This window comes from Episyrphus balteatus, chromosome 3, assembly GCF_945859705.1.
Source record: "Episyrphus balteatus chromosome 3, idEpiBalt1.1, whole genome shotgun sequence".
NCBI classification, from domain to species: Eukaryota; Metazoa; Arthropoda; class Insecta; order Diptera; family Syrphidae; genus Episyrphus; species Episyrphus balteatus.
The window spans coordinates 2,155,337-2,179,356 of NC_079136.1; the positions used below are offsets into that span (position 1 = coordinate 2,155,337).

The 24,020-nt window shown below is 30.9% G+C and overlaps 1 protein-coding gene across 1 annotated transcript in view; it reads left to right on the plus strand.

Moving 5' to 3' along the window:
* Nucleotides 1–24,020, plus strand: part of LOC129916400 (uncharacterized) — a 47,636-nt gene that overhangs the window by 3,386 nt on the left and 20,230 nt on the right. Inside the window, exons 2-4 of the mRNA XM_055996315.1 lie at nt 10,364–10,411; nt 15,356–15,429; nt 15,503–15,705. Coding sequence (XP_055852290.1) covers nt 10,364–10,411; nt 15,356–15,429; nt 15,503–15,705 — 325 coding nt within the window. The remainder of the gene's footprint in view (nt 1–10,363; nt 10,412–15,355; nt 15,430–15,502; nt 15,706–24,020) is intronic.

Below are 24,020 nucleotides of genomic sequence, written 5' to 3' on the forward strand. Positions count from 1 at the left end.
CAACTTCTTCGATTGAACTCACACTCACGTTTTATCTCAAACTTTGCATCCTTTCGCTAGAATGGACCATTTTAAAGACAGTCATGAAGAAGCTACAAATTTTCGTGAGAAAAATCTTGAGGACCGGCATTTTTTTTATTTTTTTTTAATGACAGCGACTAAAACAATATTACTAAGCTCATAAAGGTTACTGACTGAGGTGGATTCAGACCAATACTCTTTCGCGATCAAATCATTCAGTGATCATAGTTTTTTTCGTTTCCTGACCAGAACCATATAACCATTCCACAAACAATTTAGGTCACAAGAGTTACTTTATCAAAACGGAGCTAACGCTTGTTGGACCTTTTTAAAAATCGTTAGAACGGGTTTTTTTTTTTAAGTAAATTAAAAAAAAATAAAACGGTAAGCCACATTGTAATAATTGTTTATCAACAACCAAAACCAAAATTTTAAATAAAATAACCTATTATTGGAAAATTAGATTTTCAAAAAAAAAAACGACATTTTTTCAAAATCCAAAAATCTAATTTTTGAAAATTCAGGCTACATAAATGATTTTGCATAGAAAAATTCGTTAAAATTGAACCGCAGTTATTTGGGAAGTATAATTATTTGTTTAAAAACTAATACTTTAATATTTTAATCAAAATCGAGGGAGTTGCTTTTGAGAAAATTAAACTGGTATATGACAGGTACCGTTATTTTTGGTATTTTTGTTTTCTTGATCTTTACCCCTCTTAAAATTTGAGCCTTTTTTCTTTGTTCAAAGCATTTTAATAAATCGTCAAACGTTGAGTCGTCTTATATGCCTCGTCTTCATTCACTATTGTGCTCAAAAACTATCAAGAAATTTGAAATGCATTCTTCGATTTTTACAATGTCTGTGACTGTGAAAATGTTTATTTTCTCGCTCAAGAGACCCATCCAGTTTGAGTCAAATAAACCGTATTAAGAATAAATAAAAGTAACATTTTATCAGCCGGATTTTTTCAAAATTGTTGCACATTTTTTTATGGAATTCTGAATGTTGTTTTTTTTGTATGTGTATGTAATACGATCCAGCAGTGCAATAAAAGGGATTGGGGAAAAAATACCGAAAACCCAAAATCCCGAAAACCCAAAATCCCGAAAACCTAGAATCCCGAAAACCCAAAATCCCGAATGGGATCCCGAAATCCCAAAATATTATATTAACTTGCGCAAATTTTTCATTTTATATAATTTTTCGGGATTTCGGTTTCGAAAACAATCCTAAGGTGTTAATACGTAAAAAACAATATAAGTGTATGATTCCGTTAGTATCTCTTTTTTTTTCATGAACTTATCTTTGGCAATTGAAGGTCTTCACATTGAAGTTTATCTAAAGATACATCTCTTCCTCCTGGAAAATGCCCTTAGGTACCTTTCAATACAACCTTGTCTCTAAAGGTTTGCTGAAGTTCTAAGTACTTTATACTCTTATATCTTCATCGAAGTTGTATTAACATAGGGACTATAAACTGACTAAACTTACTGCCTTGGATAAGGACAAAAGGATTGCTTATTTGTCAGCATTACAAAATTTTAAGTATTTAAATATTTTTTTTTATTTCAGACATAATATTCCATTATTATTTTTAGGATTCAAGAGCATTTTCAGAATCACAAAAAACAAAACTGATGAATTCGCACATTTGGGAGACACACTAGCCAGCTATAGCCAGCTCTTTTACTATTCTGTATACTTGCACAGGCCCATCTCCTGCCTACACGTATTCCACCCCCCTACTCTCCCCTTCTTTCTCTAAATTTCTCTGCTCCAATAGCGAATGCCTTCTATGCTTTGTCATCATAATAAAGAATACTTAGATGTAAGCCCGAAGCACCCTTATTAGAAAAATAGATTGACACAAGGATGAAGTATGATGCACCACACGAATATATCCTCACATATAGCGAACGCTAACACAACTACATCTTTAAATAGTGTAGCTACTACAGGCAGACGAAGCAGAATCACTAGCAGAATATCATATCGCGTATAGCCCCACAACTACGAGAGGAGAGTACATCATATTCGTTGCTTAAATTGCATTCACATTTGAATGAAGCATCTTTTAAAAGCTTTTTTCTAAGCAAACAGCTTTAATGCAACACACATTCGAGACAAATACTATGTGGGAGGGTTATAGTTAAAAAACAAGTTGATGTTTTTTTCCAACAAAAAAAAAAAAAAAAAAAAAACCTACAAAGTACATAGCACAGGTTGACTTAAAGTTTTAAAACAAAAGATGAGACTCTTAGTTGTAAGGGATGCCTCAGCGTTATAAAATTTAATCAAAACTGATTTATTTGCTTAAGTTTTATTTTTTCCCTCTTTTTTTTCTTTATTAAAACAAAGAGTTGAGTTTCCAAACAGAGCAGCAGAGGTTGTTGAATAATAAAACAACTGGGATTGGAAAAAAACATACATTTCTCATTAATCATTTTACAGATTTATAATTTTTTTTTATTTTATTTCTTTTGAGTTATATAGCTAGATTGGCTTTAAAGAGACGTGGAAGACATGGAAGTTAAACCAAGACTTTAAGACTTCCTTGAAAATATTTTTTTTTTTTCTGAAAAATCACTTAATAATTTTTAAATTAGAATTGGGGGTAGTTTTTTGAGAAAAATATTGTTTTAAGTTTGCTACTATTGGTACCCTTTCATATATAGGGTGTCCCAAAAGGTAACGTCGAAACGAAAACGGTAGATAGGGTAGGTGGTGACAGTTATCAGAAAAATAATTTAAAAAAATCGCAGCCAAATATTTTGTGAGTTATTGGCATTTGAAAAAAAGTCGAAAAAAATGATCATCCTGTGACGGTTTTTCATGTGCCGTTGCTACAAATCTTAATTTTTCTCATTTTTACTTGCGATATAGGTACTATAGGGCAAGTTTAGGATTCGTAAAAAAAATCGAACTCGAGATAACAATTTTACATGACATTACGATGATGGAGAGTGCCAAAAAAGTGGGTCCGGCAATTCTGTCTGTCTGTCTGTCTGTCTGTATGTACCTCGAGCTACAGCCTAAACTGTTCGAGTGATTTTGTTCAAACTTGGTAGTTAACAGTTTTGGGTGATTCCCTAGAGGACAAATTGAATTTTTTTTTTAGGACCAAAACTAACGGTACCTGTCATATAACGGAAATAGAAAAGTTAATTTTTTTCAAAAACGGCTCTAACGATTTTGATTAAAATTTTTGAGTGTAGTATTGCACATAAGAGCCAGCTTTCGAAATAAAAAAATTATTTTTTTTACCGTTATTAACGGTACCTGTCATAGAACGGTTTTTTTTAATTTATGAATATCTCGTTCAAGAATACCCCGATTTCAAAGAAAATTTTTATACAAAAGCGTTTAAGTAAAGGTAATATGTATTAAAATTTTAGAAAATTTTCAAAAAACTCATTTTTGGATTTTTAAAAAATATTTCAAAATTTTTTTTTGAAAAATAAATTTTTTGAAAACGGGCTTATGAAAAATTATGAAATTTCGTTTTTATACGTAAATAAATTATTTCTTCAAAATGGCATACCAACCTTTTTTTTGAAAAATGATAGAAAATTTTTATATATAAAAAATTATTTTTTTAAAAAACGGCTCTAACGATTTTCGAAATTTTTTTTCTAAAAATTCCTTTTTATACAAGAAGTAAACTGGCATACTTCGTTTTTTGTGAAAGATCATCTTAAACGGTATTTAATTAATTATAAAAACAGATTTTATTTTTTTTTAATTTCTTGAAAATATCAAATTTTTAATTTTCTTAATTTTCTTGAATAAAAAGCTTTAACATTAGAGTAACTTTAAGCATAAGAGCAAGTACGTGCGACCCCAGTCGTGCATTTTATTTTCTTTTGTTACAGAACCTCGAATAACCCTGCTATCAAATGCATTCAAAAATTTTAACTCAGCTGCATCAGTTTTAAAGCAAATATTACTTTTTTGCCCAACTAAGTACTAACTTTTGAATTAATTCAATGAACCGTAGTGTAAAAAAAATGCACTACGATGGGTGATATGCATAAAAAAGTAGTACTTACTTAAAGTAAAAGGTGAAAGTAAAAATCCTGGTACGTATGCTGCTGAAGCGATACGAAAATTTTCTTACAAAAAAAAGCACAACTTAATTGAACGTAATTCTTAGCTATGCCCGCACATTTGGAAAAATTAAAATCATTTGTCACTAGTATTTAATTGTCCAGGTCATTTTACTTGCTAAAAAAGAGTTTTTTGACTTTGGAGACCTAGACAAATTTTCGTTTAGCTTTAGCAGCGTACTAGGGCTTACAAATAAATTGTTCTGAAAGTTTTACTGTGTAATCCAATAAAAATTTTTACTGTTTCTTAAATTTGAGTTTGTGATGTGAACATCTGTTCGTGCTTTTTTTGTGAGTCAAAAGTGAACTTAACAGCAGCATAAAAAAATTGAACTTGAGATAACAATCAGATAACAATCAGATTATTGAAAATATGGACCGTAATTAACGGTATTTCCCATAGAACCGTTTTCTAGTAAACGACACCACCAATTTCAATAAAAAAAAATATGAACAAAAACTTTTTAGTGGCCTTAATATTAAAATAAAACAAAATTTTCAATAAAATCATTTTTAGATTAAAAAAAGCTCGAATTTTTGTATGAAAAATCTATTTTGAAAACTACTCAATAATTTTATTGAAACTTTATTTTTATTTATCAATTAATATATCTTCTTTTTAATGGAATACCATTTTTATTTTTTAAAAAATTTGTAAACATTTTTATACGAAAAAAAACTTCTTTTTTAAAAAGCGGCTCTAGATTTCCAATTCTTTGTGATGCATTAAAAAAAAAAACGTTATTTAACTTTAAACCAAATTTTATATTATTTTAAAGTTTTTTTTTTTTATATTTTTAAAAATAATCTTTTATGAATTTGTAAAAAGCTTTAATATTTCAATCAACTTTTGACATAAGAGCATGTACGTGCGACACAGTTTTGCATTTTTTTTTTTTCATTGCGAATTCCTTAAAATATATTATTCATGGCTAGTAAAGTTAATATACTAGTGGCAATTCAAATATGATTCAGAGTTGAAATTATCTCAACAGTTTTGAAACTTGACATTACTTCTTAAAATAAAAACTTATTGAAAAAAAATTACTATTCATTTACAATAATGACTTATTGATAAAGTTTTTTTTAAATTTAACTCTGAGCCCGATAATCGATCATTCTAAACTTTTTGGTAATTGATACATACAAATTCGTCAAAATATGACTCAAGACTGCTATTCATAAGTTTCACGGCTTCATAATTGCGGTTTTAAAACAAAAAAGTATATACTATCAATTTTACAAGTTAGTATTTTGTAACCTTGAAAAAATCTAGTAATTCCTAAAGAAAAAAAGTACTTACTAGTTTTTATGCATACGGAATAAAGTATTTACTGAAAAAGTTCATCCAAAAAAGTAGTTACTATGAATGATAGTAAATACTTAATTTTCAGCATTTACTTGATTTTTTTGCATATCAAAAATAGTATATACTTGAAAACTCTCTAGTAAAAGCATTTACTTTTTTTTATGCATATCACCCATTGTTGAGAATATTTCATAAATAACCGAGATAAAATTTATTTTCTTAAAAAATCCGACTTTTTTATTAGGTAATTTTTCCATATTATTTAAGTTTTGTACCCTTTCAGAACCTTTCAGAATACTAGAATAATATGGAAAAAATTACCTAATAAAAAAGTCGGATTTCTTAAGAAAATAACTGATAACTGTCACCACCTACCATATCTACCGTTTTCGTTTCGACGTTAACTTTTGGGACACCCTGTATATTATTTGAGCAATCTCTTTTAAATTTTATAAATCGAGCCTTAACAAGTTTTTCTATAAACTCTGTTGTCACTAAAGATAAAGTCCCTTACAATTCTTATTTACGGAAATGGTTCGATATGAAATTATAGAAAATTTTTTTATGAAATTTTAATAAGACCATTAACACTGGGCAGCAAAATTTTTGCAGCCGATACTATACTATAATTTACTATATCCAAAAGCTAAGATTTTCTAGATTTTCAAATTGCCAAATTGCTGCCAAAATTGATGAAACATTGGCATTTTTTTTAGAAAAATTATTGTTATGCAAACTTTTTGTAAGAAAATAGGGTTTTTGTTCGCGAAGAGATTACTCCAGTCAAAGCGTCATTTGACCTTGCGCACAGAGGCACTGTCAGTTTTTATTTCACTCGGCTTCAAAATGTTCACGACAAAAAATAAAGCTGTTAATTGTTCGTTACAACATTTTCTATCGATTAAGTGCACATTCTTTTTGTTGAAACAAATAAAAAATAAGTAATATTAAGTCAAAGACGTTTTTTTCTTTAGCAAACTATTGCCTTATTATTTTGTAAACGGTGCAAGTATTGGCTAACAAAACAAAATACTGTTGTAGTCCTTTAAATTATCGACAATTAAAAAAAAAAAAATTAGCTCTCTACGACCCACACGAGCCCTGAAATTAATTTTTTAAAAAAGTTCCAAATGACCAACGAAAAACATGAGACAAAATCTCTTATAACAAGAAACAATGAAAACAACCCCAATCACTGAGAACTATTATTCGACTTATAAACAAGAGAAATTTTTTTAAATTTTCTTACGGAATGATGCTTTCTTAAAATTATACAAAATAGGTTAGAAAAATGTTAGAAAAACCATAATATAAGCTTTTTTTCGAAATAAAAACGAAAATGTGTTTTTTAACAACTAGAATTTGACTTTAACTGACTGGCATTTTGTAGTAACTCACTTTAATACAATGAAATTACATACAACGATAGAAAATATTATAAGGAAGAGAATGTATGTTCATTTTTTGGTCTACGACATACTGGAGCAAAGATATTAGCTTGGAAGTAAAAATCCCAAAAAATGCATTTTTGTGAATAACTCCGCTAAAAAGAATGATCAGGTGGTGAGAAATTGGGGTTAAGCCTTTTAAATATACCCCTATCGATCCATGAAATAAAAACTGACAGTGCCTTTGTGCGCAAGGTTAGGCCCTTATGCTAAAACTATTCATTAAAATCTTTTGATAGGCTACAGTGTACTGGCTTCTTAACTTGCTTGGTCTAGGTTTAATACACAAGTGTGACGGAAACAGTTTTTCGAATTAAATGAAAAATTACTAGACTAAGCACCACATAAAAATGTAATAAAGAAATCTGAAGATCTGATTGGCATCCGCGAAACAGTGCTCTAACTCTTGCCATAAACGCCATAAGGTGGCAGCACCTTAAGATATTGTTGTCCAAAGATTATAAAATCCGTTCAGTTTTTATTTAGTTTTTACCATTTACTGTAGAACTCATACAGTTTTTGAATGTAAGCTTCGACTTTTCTGGCAGGTATCTTGGGCAAGATGACCCTGAAATTAGCCCACATCCGAAAAAATACTACACCCGAAAAAATACTATTTTTTTTTTATATCTCGATAAATGAAATAAAAATTTATTTTTAAAAATGAGAAAATGTTTATCTCGTCATTCCGAAAATTTGTCATTTCTCAAATAAAAATTTTAGAATAAAAACAAAATATTGTCAAGCTCTCCTGGGGTTATCATCCAAAAATCTGAAAGCATTGGGTTAACCGCGATGAGGAGTCTTGAAAAATGGTTTTGGCTTCGGCTCGGACTTAGTTTTTTCTTGACTAATATTGCGGTCAGTCTGTGGTTTTCCAATGTCTAGATTAAACTAGTCGGCAACGAAAATAGAGCAGGAAGAAAACCCTACTTTTCTAAAGGATTTTTGTGAGCTGAGTCCGAATCCGAAGTAAAAATTTCACTGCCACGTCACGTTTTCGAAATACTTGAATATTAACAGGTCAAAAACGTGTTTTTTTTTGATACATTTGACGTCAAATTACATCACCGTTAAGTTATTTTTTTTTTGCAAAACTACTTATGTAATTTCGAAACGGCATTTAAAAACGCCCTTAAGGTACTTATTTTTTAAATTTAAATTTTTTTTTACATTTTTCCTAATAGCGTGACCTTCCTTTACTTATTTTTTTTTCTCAAAGATATTGAAAAAAGAAATTTATGATAAATACCTCAAAATCTTGCTTGTTTTTTCTAAAATAATGAATGGTTTTTTGAACCAAATTCCAGTTTGCGTCTTCTGATTTGGACTTAAAAAAAGTAACATATTACGCAAAAATATGTATTTTTGACTAAACATCAAAAAGAACTTAATTAAAAATTAGTTTTTGGGAGTTTATAGCGAAAATAGTGATGAGTGTAGCTCAAAAACTAGGCGTGATAGAATAAATCTGTAAACAGTTTTGAATTCAGCACAATAAAGTCAATTTAAATCGCCTTACAAAATTCTTGCTCCTGATTGTTTTTTTTGTTTTTTTTCCACACCAGTGTTATCAAGGCTATTTTGAACACTTTTTTGTTACAATTTCTGAATTTTTTTCCCTTCCACGTACATATTATTTCAAAAAATAAAAAAACAGGTACCTGTATTGAAGAATGAAGAATAATAATAATAATAATAATAATAATGAATAATAATGAAAAGTAAAAAAGAAGATGTTTGCAAAACTCACCTTTATCACAAAATAAACATGAAATATTGTACTAAACCCAAATTTTAATCAATAGAAGCCAGAAGTTTGCCATCATCTCACCTTTAATCATATCCATACTGCCAAAGATTGATTTGAACTTGTTGGAAATTTAAAATTACATGAAGTGGATTGAATTTTCCAACACACACTATAAAGTCATCTTGCCTGCAAATTGCAGTTTTTAATTTCGCATGTCTATTACTTGATTTCAAAATGTTCATCTACGAACTCATAAAAGGTTAAACTGACAAAATAGGATACACGACAGAAGTACAAAATGCAAGCAAATTAATTCTGCCCTGGTTTTAGTCACCCTATTCTGTCACACACCTCTGTCGTAACCCACAAATGGAAATCTAAAATCATAAGGAATGACATCATGAAGGTTTAGAAATTCAATACCTGTTAAAGAAACCTACTTTCCAAATTTAAAAAAATAGTTAATTTGGCTTATAACAAAATTTTACCTGACAGTCAATTTTTGAAGTAAATAGAAAAAAAATGTAAAAACGTTCCTGCATCTGTTTAACTAATAAACAAACAAATAAATTGCATCTCTGGGGAAAACAAGAACATCACTTTCTCTGTTACATTTCTCTAATTGATTTCACACAAACCACACACACATTTCAGTCTCCCCCCGCTGCCGCCCGATAACTCCTCACAATTTCTATTAAATCCGCCTTCCTTAAGACAAATCCCCAAGCTTCCAGCCGTCAAAATTAAACATGGCCCACTGCTGTGAGTCATGGAGAGAGAGAGACGGAGAGAGAAAAAGAGAACATGTACATCAGAGCATATCGCAGCGCACCATCATCCTCCTGTTGCGTTTGGCAAAACGCAACGTCACTTGCGGATACGAACGCCTTGTAATAATGTATTCTTAGTCGATAAAGGGAATGTTTCTTTATTTTTGTTTGCTTATTTTTTTTTTGCTGCCATCCGTTTTGTGCTATAATATCACTTCCTTTTCCTGCTCCTATGATGCTTCCATTTCCCCAAGGGGGTCGGAGAGGGGCTTTATAAATGAAACAAAAACGGAGAAAATGAAACAAGCTAGCAATGCGAAATCCGAGTTTTTCAATTAACTAAAACAATTTTACTTTGGAATAACATTTTTGTGTTCTCAATTAAATTTCATAATGCTCTTCCGGCTTGGCTGCTTATCCCTTATTTTAATGCTGCTGGTGCTGGTGCTGGGGTCCTGGGCAAAAAACTTTAAAGCAGATAATAGGGATACAAAATTAAAGCTCTTAACTTTAACTTTTATATCTGGGTATGCATAATTGAATCGTGTATATGTACGAAACTATACGTTCGAGAGCATCAGCTTCAGTATGAGGAGAAAATGTAGACCAAGTGCAAGAGAGGAGTATATATACTAAGTTATTTTGAAATTGTTGAGTAAAAGGTAAGGCGGGGGCCTTGATGGGATGTTGTACATGTTTAAGGATTCAATTAATTGCATAGGTACATCTGGGGCTTCCTCTTTTCTTTTGTTTCTTTTTTGTTTTTGTTTTTTTTTTTTGTCTTTAAAATTCTACTCGAACATTTACAATTTAAATCATCTTCTTCTTGTTCTTTTTTATTAGTTTTCTATTGAGGCCACCAAGTCGTTGTTTGTTAAAGAATTTTTAAGAATATTTGAACCTTTAAACTTTGAAATACTTAACTTAACTATTTTTCTTTCGTTATTTGCAGGTGCGGTGGGGAAGCAAGTCAAAGGCGGATATTTACTTAGATACAAAAGTAAGTATAAGAATTATTTTTTTTTTTATTAAATTTTATTGTAATAGCTCATTACAAAAAAAAACTTTTCATATAGACTTGAGGTTGGAATTGGTTAGTAAAATTTTTGATAATCGACAGTAACATTCACTTTTTTGTTGTAGCCTAATGAGCGGTAGTTTAACATACACTGTGACTTTTCAACTGCCACAAACCACCTTAATCAATTCAGTCACAGGTTAAGGGAATTTGTTGCATGGAATCTTATAGTTTAGTTACATAGGGTAGGTTGTTTTTAAAGCGTAGCAGAACGGCTTATGCCAATTTTCACTACGTAACTTTAAACTATGTGATCGATATCTCCAAGCCAACTCTATGACATCTCAGCTGCTCAGAAAGTGCAACGAGATTAAGGTCCGGTGGTCACATGCGTTTTTTGACGGTGCAGGGAACTAAGTCCACGGGAACTAAGTCCACTGAGGGACATCGTTCTCATTGAGTGGGAACGAAATCCACTTTAGTGAAGAGGTTTTCTTTCCCATTCAAGGTGGGTTTGAATTCCACTCCCTAATGGGAACCTAGTACACACTCAAAAAAATCAAAAGAGAATTTATTTTCAACAACGATTTTTTAACGAAAAACGAAAGTAATCAAATAAGCGAGATTTTTTCGTATAAGTACTTTTTAGTAAAAAAAAATCGAGCAGGGGCATAAGTCCCGATTTTTTTTCGGAATTTATGTCCCACTTTACTAGAATCTAATTCGGGACTTAGGTATGTCCCTCACTACTGAGACATAAGTCCCAAAAGAAGAATTTCGGTACTCATTTCCCACATGTATTTTTTTTTTATTTTTGCGTATAAGTACCTGAAGAGACAAGTTAATCTGACCACTGCTGATGCAATAGTAGAACCGGTCTTGATTTATTTTTGTCGGTAGTACCTAGTCCAATGCAAAGCACAATTACAAGATGTTGAAAAACAAAAAAGAAGTTGGCAAACTTAATGGTTAGTCGAAATAGCATCGTGACAAAATAAGATCATGGAAAGTAAAAGTCTTTTCGAAAATATTTTTGATATGTATTCTTTTTAAGTTGATAACACGGTGAAGTGGAAAAACTTTTGCTAACATGCGAATCTATTTATTTTGTACAAGCCAAACGCGAAGCGGAAAAAAATTTTGCCCAGGGGAGAATCAATTTTGAGGTGTGAAAATAAAAATTCGCGCGAATTTTTATTTTCACACCTCAAAATTGATTCTCCCCTGGGCAAAATTTTTTTCCGCTTCGCGTTTGGCTTGTACAAATTAAATAGATTCGCATGTTAGCAAATGTTTTTCCGCTTCGCGTTTGGAAAATTATAACACTTCACTAACATACAAACATTTGCGTCTGCCTGGGGATCTAACATTACCTAAGCAGAGGAACGAACTTGCGTGAGCGGTCCACTTAGGATATTTAAAGTCGCCAATGTCGGGGTCTTTTTAACTAACTGAAACCTTGCCCGGCTCGCTTCACGCGTTCTCAGTATTTTAAATCCCTTTTAGGGTTCTCTGTCCCGCTCATGTAACTTCGTTGCTCCGCTAAGGGTATGTTAAATCGCCAGGAAGGCGCCAATAACAACACTTTTTTAAGTAAACTGGGCCTTGTCCCGTGGATGTTAATTCCAAATTAAATGGAACTAACATCCAATTGGGTTAATTCCGTGAGTGTTACCCTCTTTTCAGTTTCTTGAAAACTGGATTTCGAAATGAACTGCTGATGTTCCAGATTCTGTAAAAGGTCAAATTAAAAACTCGCGACTCTTTTTCTTCTTATTTTACTTCTTCTTGGTCAAATGGGAATTAAGTTAACATTCAGAGGGAACGAAAACCACACGTTTTTTTTGGGAATTAGATTCCCACCTAGCATGGGAACTTACTCCACTTTACTAAAGTGGACTTAGTTCCCGTGGACTTAGTTCCCCGCACCTTTTTTGACTGATTATTTAGTTGAAAATTTAGAGCATATGAAAGAATTATAAAACCAACTGCTGATTTCTCAAGATTTTAGAGAGCGAGTATGAACATTGAAATACATGAAACAAGATAGTACAAACTTAATAAGGTATTTTCTAATTCAATTTCTAACTTTCTGATTTAATCTTTACCTATTTTTTCTGAACTTTCGAAAACCATGGACTGTTTATAATTAGTATCTAATAGAAAAGATTTTCTAAGAGAAGACCGTTTAAAAATAGTAGAAAGTACTTTGTTTTTAACTCTTGATAGGAAAGGAAAGGAATTTTACCTCAGCATCGACGAAACTTATAACTTACTGAAATGCGACACATATTCGTCGGTCTCATGAGAAAACCTCGTAACTCCCACAATTTTTCTGGGTTGCTCCGCTGACATATTTTCTAAAGAATGTCATTCAAAAGTCATTTTTGAAAAAAAGTGGAGTTACGAGGTTTTCTCGTGAGACCGACGAATCTACTTTTAGGAATTTAAGGTTTCAAAACCATATACTAAATAAAAAAAATACGACGTTGTTGAATACTGCTACGAATATCAAAACAAAAAGTACTCCTCAAACAATCACCTAGAAAAGAACAATTTCCATCTAAACCTACAGCAGAACTTTAAAAGCAGGAATTCAAAATTCTCAAAGCCTATAATAAATCAGGGTTTGTAAAACATCGTTTTCGAATTGTAAAATATTGATAATTCTTACATTTTTTCGATCCTCTCACAATCCGAAAAAGTAATATTCTCATAAAAGGTGTTTTTGTAGACGTGTGGTTTTCAACCTTTCAATCCTTTTTTTTTTTTCATAAGAAAATTTTGTTCAGCCAACGTTAATGAGCAAAATTTATATATTTGGAGTTATCATAGGCAATCCACAAGCCATTGTTACATCTTTAAAGAGTCATTGCTTGGTAAGCTCTATGGACTATGGGTAGAGGAAAGCATTGGTCCATATTTCTTCAAAGAAGCCGGCCACAGTGAATGGAGAACGCTGTAGAGCGAATGTTAATGACTTTTTTGTAAATGAATTTGAGGAGATGATGTGGGCAAACGCCACTACAAATTTTGGTCTTAAATAATTATACGCTACTCCATCTTGGAACCTAACTAAGTCAAAAATTTCATACTTCTTTAAATGATCGGGTTATACAACAAATTTTAACTAGCTCAGACGAAGTAAAAGCTTATAAAAAATGCAATTTCCAAAAATTAGAATCAATTAAAATCCGCAAGCATCCAGAACCTGACTGCTTGTCAACCTAGTTTCGACAAGACAACAACTACTAATAATACAGTAATGCAAAAAATTAACGCAAGCAAAAAATTAACGCATTTTTAGTTATTTTATTTTAAATGACTTTAAAAATAATAAGTATTTTTTAGTTTTGTTAAACACAACAGTATTAGACTAGTGCCGAAGCCTTCAAAAACATTAAAAAGTAAGAAAAAATCATAGTAGGATGAAACCCATTGGAAAAGGAAGTGAATAGATAAAAATTAAAGGAAAAATAAATTACGGGCGAGCCGAGTTCGGGAAGTGGGTGGGTTGAGTTTTTAATGGTAAAAAATGGTATATCTCGATTTCCTGCAAAACTACAAGTTCTATGGAAAAAAGTTATATGGCGAAGTTGTAGGTAATAAAAAGATCTACAACTTAGGCATTTACAATTTTTTCACATAACCTCAAAATTTATATGAAAAATTCAAAAAACCGAGTTTTTGGTTTTTTATTTTTATCTTTTTCAAAAAGATGTTTTTTTCTAAAAAAATTTGGTGAAAACCTACCTTATTATGTCTCAAATACACAGTAATTTATTTGATTTAAAATATTAATTTTTTAATCTTATTTTGACTTAATATCAAAAAAACACCCTAATTTTCAATCGAAAATTCACGTGTCAAAATATCAGTTTTTTTTCAAAAAATCGGTGGGTAATTTGTTCGTTAAAATCTCTTCTTTTTGATGGTGTAAACATAAATTTACATTGGTATACCATAGTACATATTCTCGGAAAATGCAAAAAATGAAAAAAGCTTAAATTCGAAAAAAAAATTTATTCATTATTAACAATTTTGGCCTATTTATTTAAATTATCACTTTAATTACTCAAAAACCATTAGATTTTATGTTACATTGATAAATTATTGCATTATCGTCCAACAGAATATACTGTGGATTAGTGCTAGGACTGATTGGCTACGCTTGCCGTTCTAGGTATTAGTCACGTATTTTAGGAAAGTTCATTAACTCTTTACATGTTGTGAAGCAAACTCTCCCCAAACTTTCTCTTCACGTGTTTCATTTAAACTTGAATTTAAGCTCAATCTTGTCTCATCTGACAAAATAACAATAATACTAAGATATAAAGTAATAATAAGTACAGATTACTGTGGCGTATACGTAACATTTTTCTTTACTAGACAAAATTAGATATGTAGTTGGTATAAAATTTCTATCGCACACCAAATAATAATCAAACCAATTGATTTTCTATAATATCTTAATTACGGCTTGGAGGCTTAGAGTCCCCGCACTCTACAGACTTTTTATCGGGCGATAGTTTAGTCGGGTTGGGGCGCACAGGCAGGCGACCAAATAGTCGGCTGGGTAAGAAATGTTTTAGTTTGAAGGTAATTGTGTACCAAAACAAACTATTTTTTCGATCAAACAAACTTTTTGATACCTAATCGTTGTAGTGTGCGCACTTTCATTCATTTCCTTACTGATTAAGAGACCGACTAAACTGTCGGCCGATAGAAAGTTTGTAGTGTGCGGGGGCTCTTAGGTGTGTCTTTCCCCCTTGTCTAACCCAAATTTATTGCGTCCAGATATTAAGCTTCCGCATACTTTTTAAATACTTTAACATTGAGTAAAAATAAATCCTAAAAATTGACATTTCCTTAAATAATATTTTTTTGTCTTAGAAAATACTTGATACGTATTCTTTCACATTACAGAACAGCTCCTATGGAATCGTTGGTCAGAAGAATGGGTAGTTTTATATGATGATTCAACTATGGCCTGGTTTACGGTAAATATTTTTTTTTTTATTATTTTATAAAAATTAATTTAACCAATTTTATAATTTTTTAAATTATTTATAGGAACCAGGAAGATCATCACCAGCGGGCAAAATCCTCGTTAAGGAAGCTCCTGAGATGTTAGCAATTGCACATTGGACCGGTCAAATACCTCGAAGGCCACCTCTACCAGAAGGCTGTGCCGTTTCTCAACTTATAGCTCTCGGATCAAGACGAAAAAAATCTAAGGTCTATTGGATGCTAGCGAAATCGGAACAAGAAGTTAGGTGAGTGAAAAGTAAAGAAAAACATTTTCAACTGCTCTCTTCAGTAAAAACTTGGTATTCTTAATGTCTAAATAATTAATTGGTTATTGCCTTATTGCTAATTTAACGGAAAAAACTCCTCCATTTTATTGACAAATAAAAAATACCAATTAAAAAAGAAAAGATGACTTTTCCAATTTCTCAATAATCTCTCATCACTTTATTTTTCACTTATAAAATTACAATTCGAAAGACCATTCACATGTTTTCCTCTTTATTCAGCCAATCAAAAAAGAAAAACCTGTTTTTAATCAATGACCTTATTAAACTTAAATATGACAGTATTTATCATCACCATCACGCCATCATACTGACAACTGACAATGAAATATTTAAAAACAAAACTTTTTTTTTTCAAGTTAAAAAAAAAAAACAAAAAAAAAAAATGATTAAAGGCTGAACTGAATGTTTTCTGTTACACGTTGGCACAACGGACGTGCCCAGCCAGACATTTCATCTGTCAAAGTCAAACTTTTGCTTGAAATCTTGTTGATTGCTACAAAACAAAGTTGATAGCTTGTATTTTTTTATATATTTTTTTTTTTTTTCAGAATTTATTGAAGTGGAATTTAATGAAGATTCTTCTAGCGTTAATTTTTTTTTTTTTCATCTCTTTCACAATAATATGAGGTTCTTTTCATTTTTAATTTGTGACAAAAAAAAAACAATTACACGTACCTACATTATTTATATAATACTTTATAATAATTATGTAGGTTTTAAATTAAAATATGAAAAAGTTGACTTTTAATTGAAAAGTGTATATTGCCAACAAATATAAGTTTTCTATGAGTTTTTTTTCCAACTTTTAAATGAGAATGATAATCTAGAATACTTTTGCAAGTTATTTATTTTTTTATTTTAATTAATGAATATAAAGGTATCGCTGAACTTGACAAGTAAGTCAGTCATTGCATAATGTGTGATTGATGTACAGTTTGGCCCTGAATGCGTTCAATTCAAAATCCCATGGACATGTGAAGATTAATTTCTGGTGGATGGCAGTGTATTTTTTTTGTAGTGCAAGAAAATCATGACGTGCTTTCCAACATGGAAGTTACTTTTAGGCAAGAAATTTCCAACGTAAATAATTTTTTCGCCAGATAAAAAGTACCAACTAAACTGGCATAGTAACGACCTTAAAAAACTGCGATTTTTTCTGTTATTAATTTTTTTTGCATCAAAAACCTGATCAAATTTATTTTTCAACCTTAAAATTAGTATTTATTCAACTAAACACAGTTTCTAATTGATTTCTATTTATTTTGGCATACACTGAGGGAAAAAAATATGGATCACGCTGATTTAATGTTAAAAAAAAAAAAAAAAAAAAAACAAAAATAAAACATATTTAAATTAAAATTGATTCCATGTAAGAAAATTTGAAATTTTTGTCGGACTTTATCTTTTGTTGCATTTTATCATCCCAATTTTTAACAGTGAGATAGGACGTTGGTAAAACATTTGCCTCTAACCCAGGAGTTGTAAGATGGATCCCCAATTTTATTCTTTTTTTAATTTTAATTAGATAATGCTTTTTTTTCAAAGTTGAAACAACTTTGATTTAAGGATGTTTTATAACTACAAACTACTTCAAACTAACGATGTTCTACTTTGCTTTTAAAATTATCGTCTTCAAAACAAAATCATTCCGAAAAATAAATTAAAAAAACGTGGTTTTCGTTGATTTTAAGATGTTTTTTTCCCTCAAGATAGGCTTGTACTTTTACACAATAAAAATGCGTAATATGACTTTTTGCCTTGCTTTGCGACTCCTGCAATGAAAATATATCTCAGTATATGCATACAAACATATTTACCTCGAAAATAAATATTAAAAACATACGTTGCAATAACTAATCTTACGAAACGCGTTGTGTTGCGTCTGAACCAAAAAGGTACATTAAATTAATGAATTTGTACATTAAATTAATGTAAAAATTCATGGCAAATGAGTGAATGTAAAAATTCATTAAATTTAAGAATCTTTTTAAGAACAAATTCATAAGAGATTGAATCTTTTTTAAAAATAAAGAATAAGTTCTTAAATTGTATGAATTCTGTTCATAAACGAATTCGAAAATTTTTGAACATGTTGATGAAAAGTTTCTTAGATTTTAAGAAAAATTCATACAATTGTTATAGTAGTAATTTTAGGTTTTATCAGCGGAAAAATTCCTACTGGGCTCGATTTTGGTATAGACCTTCGTTACGGCGTATATCGCTTCCGCGTTAGAAGTTATAGAGGTCAAAAGGTCACGAAAATCAGTTTTTCGCATATATCTCGTGAACTGTTGCTCGGAGGTCAATAGGGGTCTATAGAAAATCTGTTCGTCATAAAATTATCTACAAATATTGCTGTATGCATTTTGCTGTAAATCCAACCGTTTTCGGAATAGAGCTGTTTCAAGCGTAGGCATAATACATGATACGTAATGATAGGTTTGTTTTATTTAAGAGTGAATAATTCAGTATTTGAATACTGAAAAATACATGTGTAATCTCTTTTGCTTTTTGTTTATGTTGAATCGGGCTTTTTTGGTCACTTCCTTCTATATGCAAATAAAAATCTTTATTTCATACTTTCTCCCTACGTTTCGTCGTAATTTCTCGACTTCTTCAAGGGTATTTTATTAAATCTGTTAAATATTACATAATATTGAAAATTTTTTACACTATTACAAAAATTGTTTAAACTTACCTACATGAAAATATTATTTTGTTACATTTATAAGTTGACAGATAATTAATAATTAAAAACTTTTGAATTTTCTAAAATAAAAATATAAATTATTGACATTTAATAAATAAAGGTTAAAATAAAAATAAAAAAAGAGTTCTATGAACTAGTTCATCTTGGTGAACTAGTGAACTTAGTTCACCTACTTAGTTCAATTTAGTTCGCGAAAATAGCAAAAAATATTTTTTTTTCAACAAACTAAACAGCAACCTAGGTGACTGGCTACACAGTGATTTTTCAATCGATTGAAAAATCACATGCGGTGACTACACACTGTTGTGCCCAGTCACGTTCCACTTTTACTTTTCTAGGAGCAAACGTCAAAAAGAGGAAAAATTTAGCAATGGAACTGTACTGCCCTCAGAAAATTCAGTTCCCTTCGTGAGCATCTTCCCCCTTCACTTCTCATCCCTCTTGCCTACAAACTCACTGCTTAGGCGATTGAAAAATCACCGTGTAGCTAGGCACTATCATCTGCCGCTCTGAACGTCATATTTTTTTTTTACGTCAAAGACCGATTTTGCAACTTCCCTTCAAGCAAGAAAACTGAGTTCACAAAAGACACTCCGACTCCGACCTCAAAACGAGAAAAACGGTGTTGCACTCACACACTTGCAACTTTTTGTGTATGAACACAAAGTCGAAGGAGAAATCGTGGTGAAAAAACCAATACATATAAAATCGGCTCCGCGGTGATTATAATTTCCATGCTAATTTGAGCCGCCGTGGGACCCGATTCGTAGTCGAGGTCGGACTCAGGCGGAGTGGATTCGGACCGAGGTGGGACTCGTTTGCTTGAAGGGATCATCCACTGAAAATGATGGTGTTGGCTACTTTAAAATGTGACTCCGTCACTCCGTGGCACTTTAGCCATAGTAATTGACTAAAAATACTTTATTTATATTAAAACCAATAATTTCAGCGAAAGTATGTATTTGTATATGTTTACATTTACCCCCAGAATACGTTAGCAATGTTCCTTTATTTTAAAATTTGTTTGTTTCACATAGAATCTACATCAAAATTCAAAACTAAAAAGTATTTGCAAATTATACTGACTTAATTGAATCTGCAAAAATATTTAATTTTTCTGAAAGACTAACGACTTGTTTGGCACTTTAAAAAACTATCTTTCACGGAAAAAACGCTCGTCGAATTAGTTTTCTCTTGACAGGAATGAGTTTGACGTATAAGTTAAAAGACACATGCGTCCGCGATTTGTACTTATGTTTGTTCCTATACCTAATACATTGTAACGCCATATGCATGGATAGGGGTCGCTGCCTTCGTTTTTCAGTGCGAGTCCGGTTCCGCAGCTGTAAATAAACACGCTTGTTGATGACAGCCATCAAATGAAAATAAAATGGAGGCATGCACTCATCGAAAAACTTAAAGAAACTAGAGCCCTCTATAAAAGCTTCACGGAACCAACAGCACAAGCACTCCATATATTATATCCTCTTAGACTTATGTATGCGTCAAAGAGATTTAACTGAAGCTCGTTATGAGCCATGTTCTCATTCATCCCTGTTTACATTTACCCACATTGACCCTATCTGTTATTTTAAGGTTGTATTTGTTTTATTATGTAGAATGCGTCAATTTTACATAAATTTGGATACAGTTTGTACAAACTAATTTTGTTTTTTATTTGTAACAAAACCGGAATGATTAAAATAAATTGAACTAAAATGAACTAGTTCAGTATCGTGATTTGAACTTAAGTGATCGATCACTCAAATGAACTAAAGTGCCCAACTCTAGTATGTAAGACTTAACTACATCAAAAAATAACAAAATCGTTCTTGGCCACGGAACGTCCAAGTTCCATACAAAATTGCCCATTCTCCTTTTCAAACTAATCCTTTTTTTTGGGTTTTAAACAAAGAGTTCAATTTTTTTTTTTTTGAAAAATCAATCTTTTGAAAACGGCCGAATGAATTATATTGAAACTTTGTTTTTATATGTCGATAAATATTGACTTTTTTTTTATGTAGAAAAAAAAAAAACTATTTGAAATTTTCTCAAAATTCCTTATTGAACAAGAAATTAAATGGCATACTTCATTTGAAGATCAAAAATCTTTAAATGGCATGTTTTTTTTTTAATTTCAAACCAATTGATTTTTAAGATTTATATTTTCAAATTTCTTTCTTCTGAGTTTGAGAACCAATTTTCAAAAAAAACTTCATTCAATTTACTTGATTTAAATTTTACAGATAGGAATAAACTTCTGGATTTTTTAAAAATATATACACTGGGGAAAAAAGCAATGTTAAATGTAATATGGTTAACGTTGAATCTTTTTATACCATTTTTAATTTATATAAAATTTATGTTTTTTGATATTGGCAATATTGAACCCATACAGATTAAAGCTATTTTAATTTCTAACGTTTAAAAATAAACGATTTATAAAACGGAGCTATTTCGGGCCGGGTTCCGAAGTAATTTGCTTAAGTTACTCAACTGAACAGTTGATTTTTATTTCAAGCCAATGTCGCGCTGTAAAATTCCACGTTTTCAAGATTCTTTTTGGTTAAAAGGGTGCAGATTCATTTGTAGAAGGACTGGTTGATTTGGGGTGAGGTCAAACGTAAATCATTAACCAGATCGCAGAGACTGGTGCGCATTAAAGTTGTAAAGTTCTAGAAAAATCCGAATGCTTTTTAAGGCTAGCAAAAAAGTTTCTAAACAAGATGTTATCGGGAAAGTTCATTAAGCAATGAAAGAAGGGTTCAGACAGTGAGTTTTCTTTTTGAAGTGAAAACTTCTTTAGTATCGTAATGATTTGAAACACTACGAAACGAAAAAGCGACAGGAAAAATCAATTGGTTATAAATTTTTTGTTTTAATAGATAAATGAGTGAATTTTATACTGTAAATAGATAATAGAACAAGCTATAATTGTACAATTTCAATTAATTTCATATTAGTACAGGTAAAATAGTACATAAAACCAAGAAATAAAAAAAAAAATGTTCCACTCATGGAACTTGGCAAAAAGTTTGCTTTTGGGATAAGAACCAAGTACATAAAAAGTCTATAAAAAAAAGGTGGGTGGAAGGGTGTTTTTTCGCGGACAAGAGGGAGGGGGTGAAGGTCAAAAATATACTGAAAAAAATTTTTTGTTGAATATCATCATATGTCACATGTTTTCAAGGTATTTTTTGATGCTGAATCTAATGACATAAAAATAAAGTCAATACGATTGCTCTAAGAAAAGTTATTTCCGATTAAAAACCAGGGTGCATGTTTTTTTACCTCAACAGGTAAAATATAACCGAAACCCATGTGAAAAACATGCTACACTGACAAAATTTGGGATGAAGGTTTAAGACAAAGTTAGTGAGGACAAAGTTTTTAAAAATATTTTGGGTGAAAGGGTGTTTTTTTGATAGGTTAATTTGTGTGTGAGAAAGGTATCATAACAGCTAACTTATATTTTATTAATTTTTAAAACTTGGTGAAATAGTTTTGGTTGGTATAAGAATTAAGAATCTATAAAAAGTAAAAAATTATTTTGAGTGAAAGGGTGTTTTTTTTTCAAGAAATGATGAAATTCGGAATTAGTACCACAAAAACTGGGAAAAAAATTGTTACACCAATGAAAATTGGTAAAAATGTTTCATTTATAACAGAAAGCAAGAACTCAAAAAGTCTATAAAAATATTTTAGGTTAAAGGGTGTTTTTTTTTTTGGGAAATAGGGAAAAATCCGCGATAAGTCCGATAAAATCAATGGTATGAATGGTACCCTTTAGAAATTCATTAAATATGTTCTATTTCCCATTGGAACTACGAATAATGTAAGTCTATAAATTTTTTTATGTGAAAGGGTGTTTTTTTTTAGAAGTAAAGAAAATATGAGTTTATTGGAAAAAGTGTGAAATACAAGAGTAATATTAGTGGTACCCTATTGAAATTTAGCAATTATGTTACTTTTAAGATAAGAAACAAGAATCTTAAGTGTCTATAAAAATATCATGGTTAACAGGGTGTTTTTTTTGAGTGAAAACAAAAATGATGGGTTACCCTAATGAAATTTGGTTAAAACATTGATTTTGGGATAGAAAGCAAGAATAAATAGTTTTCATAAAAAAAAATTTTGGTGAAAGGGTGTTTTTTTTTTCGAAGAGACAGTAAAATATCTGTAATTGGTCCCAAAAAGCCAATGATTCATTTTATTTATGGTTTTGATGACAAATTAAACATTTATAAATAAGTTCTTACACGTTTTACGCGAATCATTGGCTTTTTCGGTAAGTTATAAATGATAAAAATTATTACGAACTTAACGCTAGAAATTCAAGAACCCTGTAGCTTTTAGAATTATTTAAAGTTCAATTTTTCTCAATTTTGTATTTTAAATTTAAAGCTTGTGGTCAATGTTTAATTTATTTCATGTGATCATTTTAAATAGCTAACAGTATACTGCCTCTGCACAACCCTGAACCCAGATTCATAAAATAATTCAACAATTTCAATATACATAGGTTAAGGCTTTAAGCCCCCCAAGAATGCATTCATTATTAATTCCATAAAATTCCTCATCCAGAAACATCTCAGACAAAGTGCCTTTTTGAGTATTGAAATAAAAATGAAAAAAAAATATACATATAAAAAAAAATCATCCGAATTCATTATATAGTTAAGTTTAATTCGAACGGATATCACTCAATCCATTTCACTGCATGATGGGCTTGAGGTTGGTTTTTTTGGGGTCGGGGTTAGGACGGATGGGGCGCGGGCGGCCTGAAGCTAGTCGAGCTGAAATGACGGCTGAACTGATCTGAGAGAGTACAATTCCTTGCCGAGATTATATTGATTTAAAAGAAAAAAAAAATAAAAGAAAAAAAAAAATAGAAAAGAAACCACTTGAATAAATTATCGTTTACCACGAACGTCGTCGTTTCATCCTAATCGGCGTCATCAGTTCTTCTATTATATATGTTCGATTTATTCCGATGAGAAATTCCAACTTGCCTGCTTACAATTCAATTAGGGCACATTGAGAGGTTTTATACTATTCCATCGCATTTATATATACCAACAAACATTATATTGAATTTGGGGAAATAAAAGAGGTTATGTTGAGGAAGGAGGCAAAATTAAAATTCGGACTCGGAAGTCAATCTCTGGGGGGGTGTTGTGATACCTAAAACCTACGCCACCACGGCTGCTACTGCTTTAGTGGCAAACGATTGAGGCATGAAGGAAAAGGAGCAGTGGGAGGAGGTGTCCCTAAGGTAGATAACTATGATTTTATCGAAAATAGATTTAGATAAATGGATGAAGATAAAGAAGCTGCATTTTGAATAGGTGAGGGCATAAAGCATTCAATTGAATTTTCTTATCCCGAAGCCTAAAAAAATTGATCTCTTACTTTTCTTTTGTATGAAATGGCTTTCAAATGGATAGAGTTTAAATCGCATTTATTTAATCAAATATCGTTTTTTTTTTTTTTTTTTTGTTGCTTTTCGAACAAATCATGGAGAATGTTTCTTTTGTGAAATCGTAAAAAAAAAGTTTGTTTT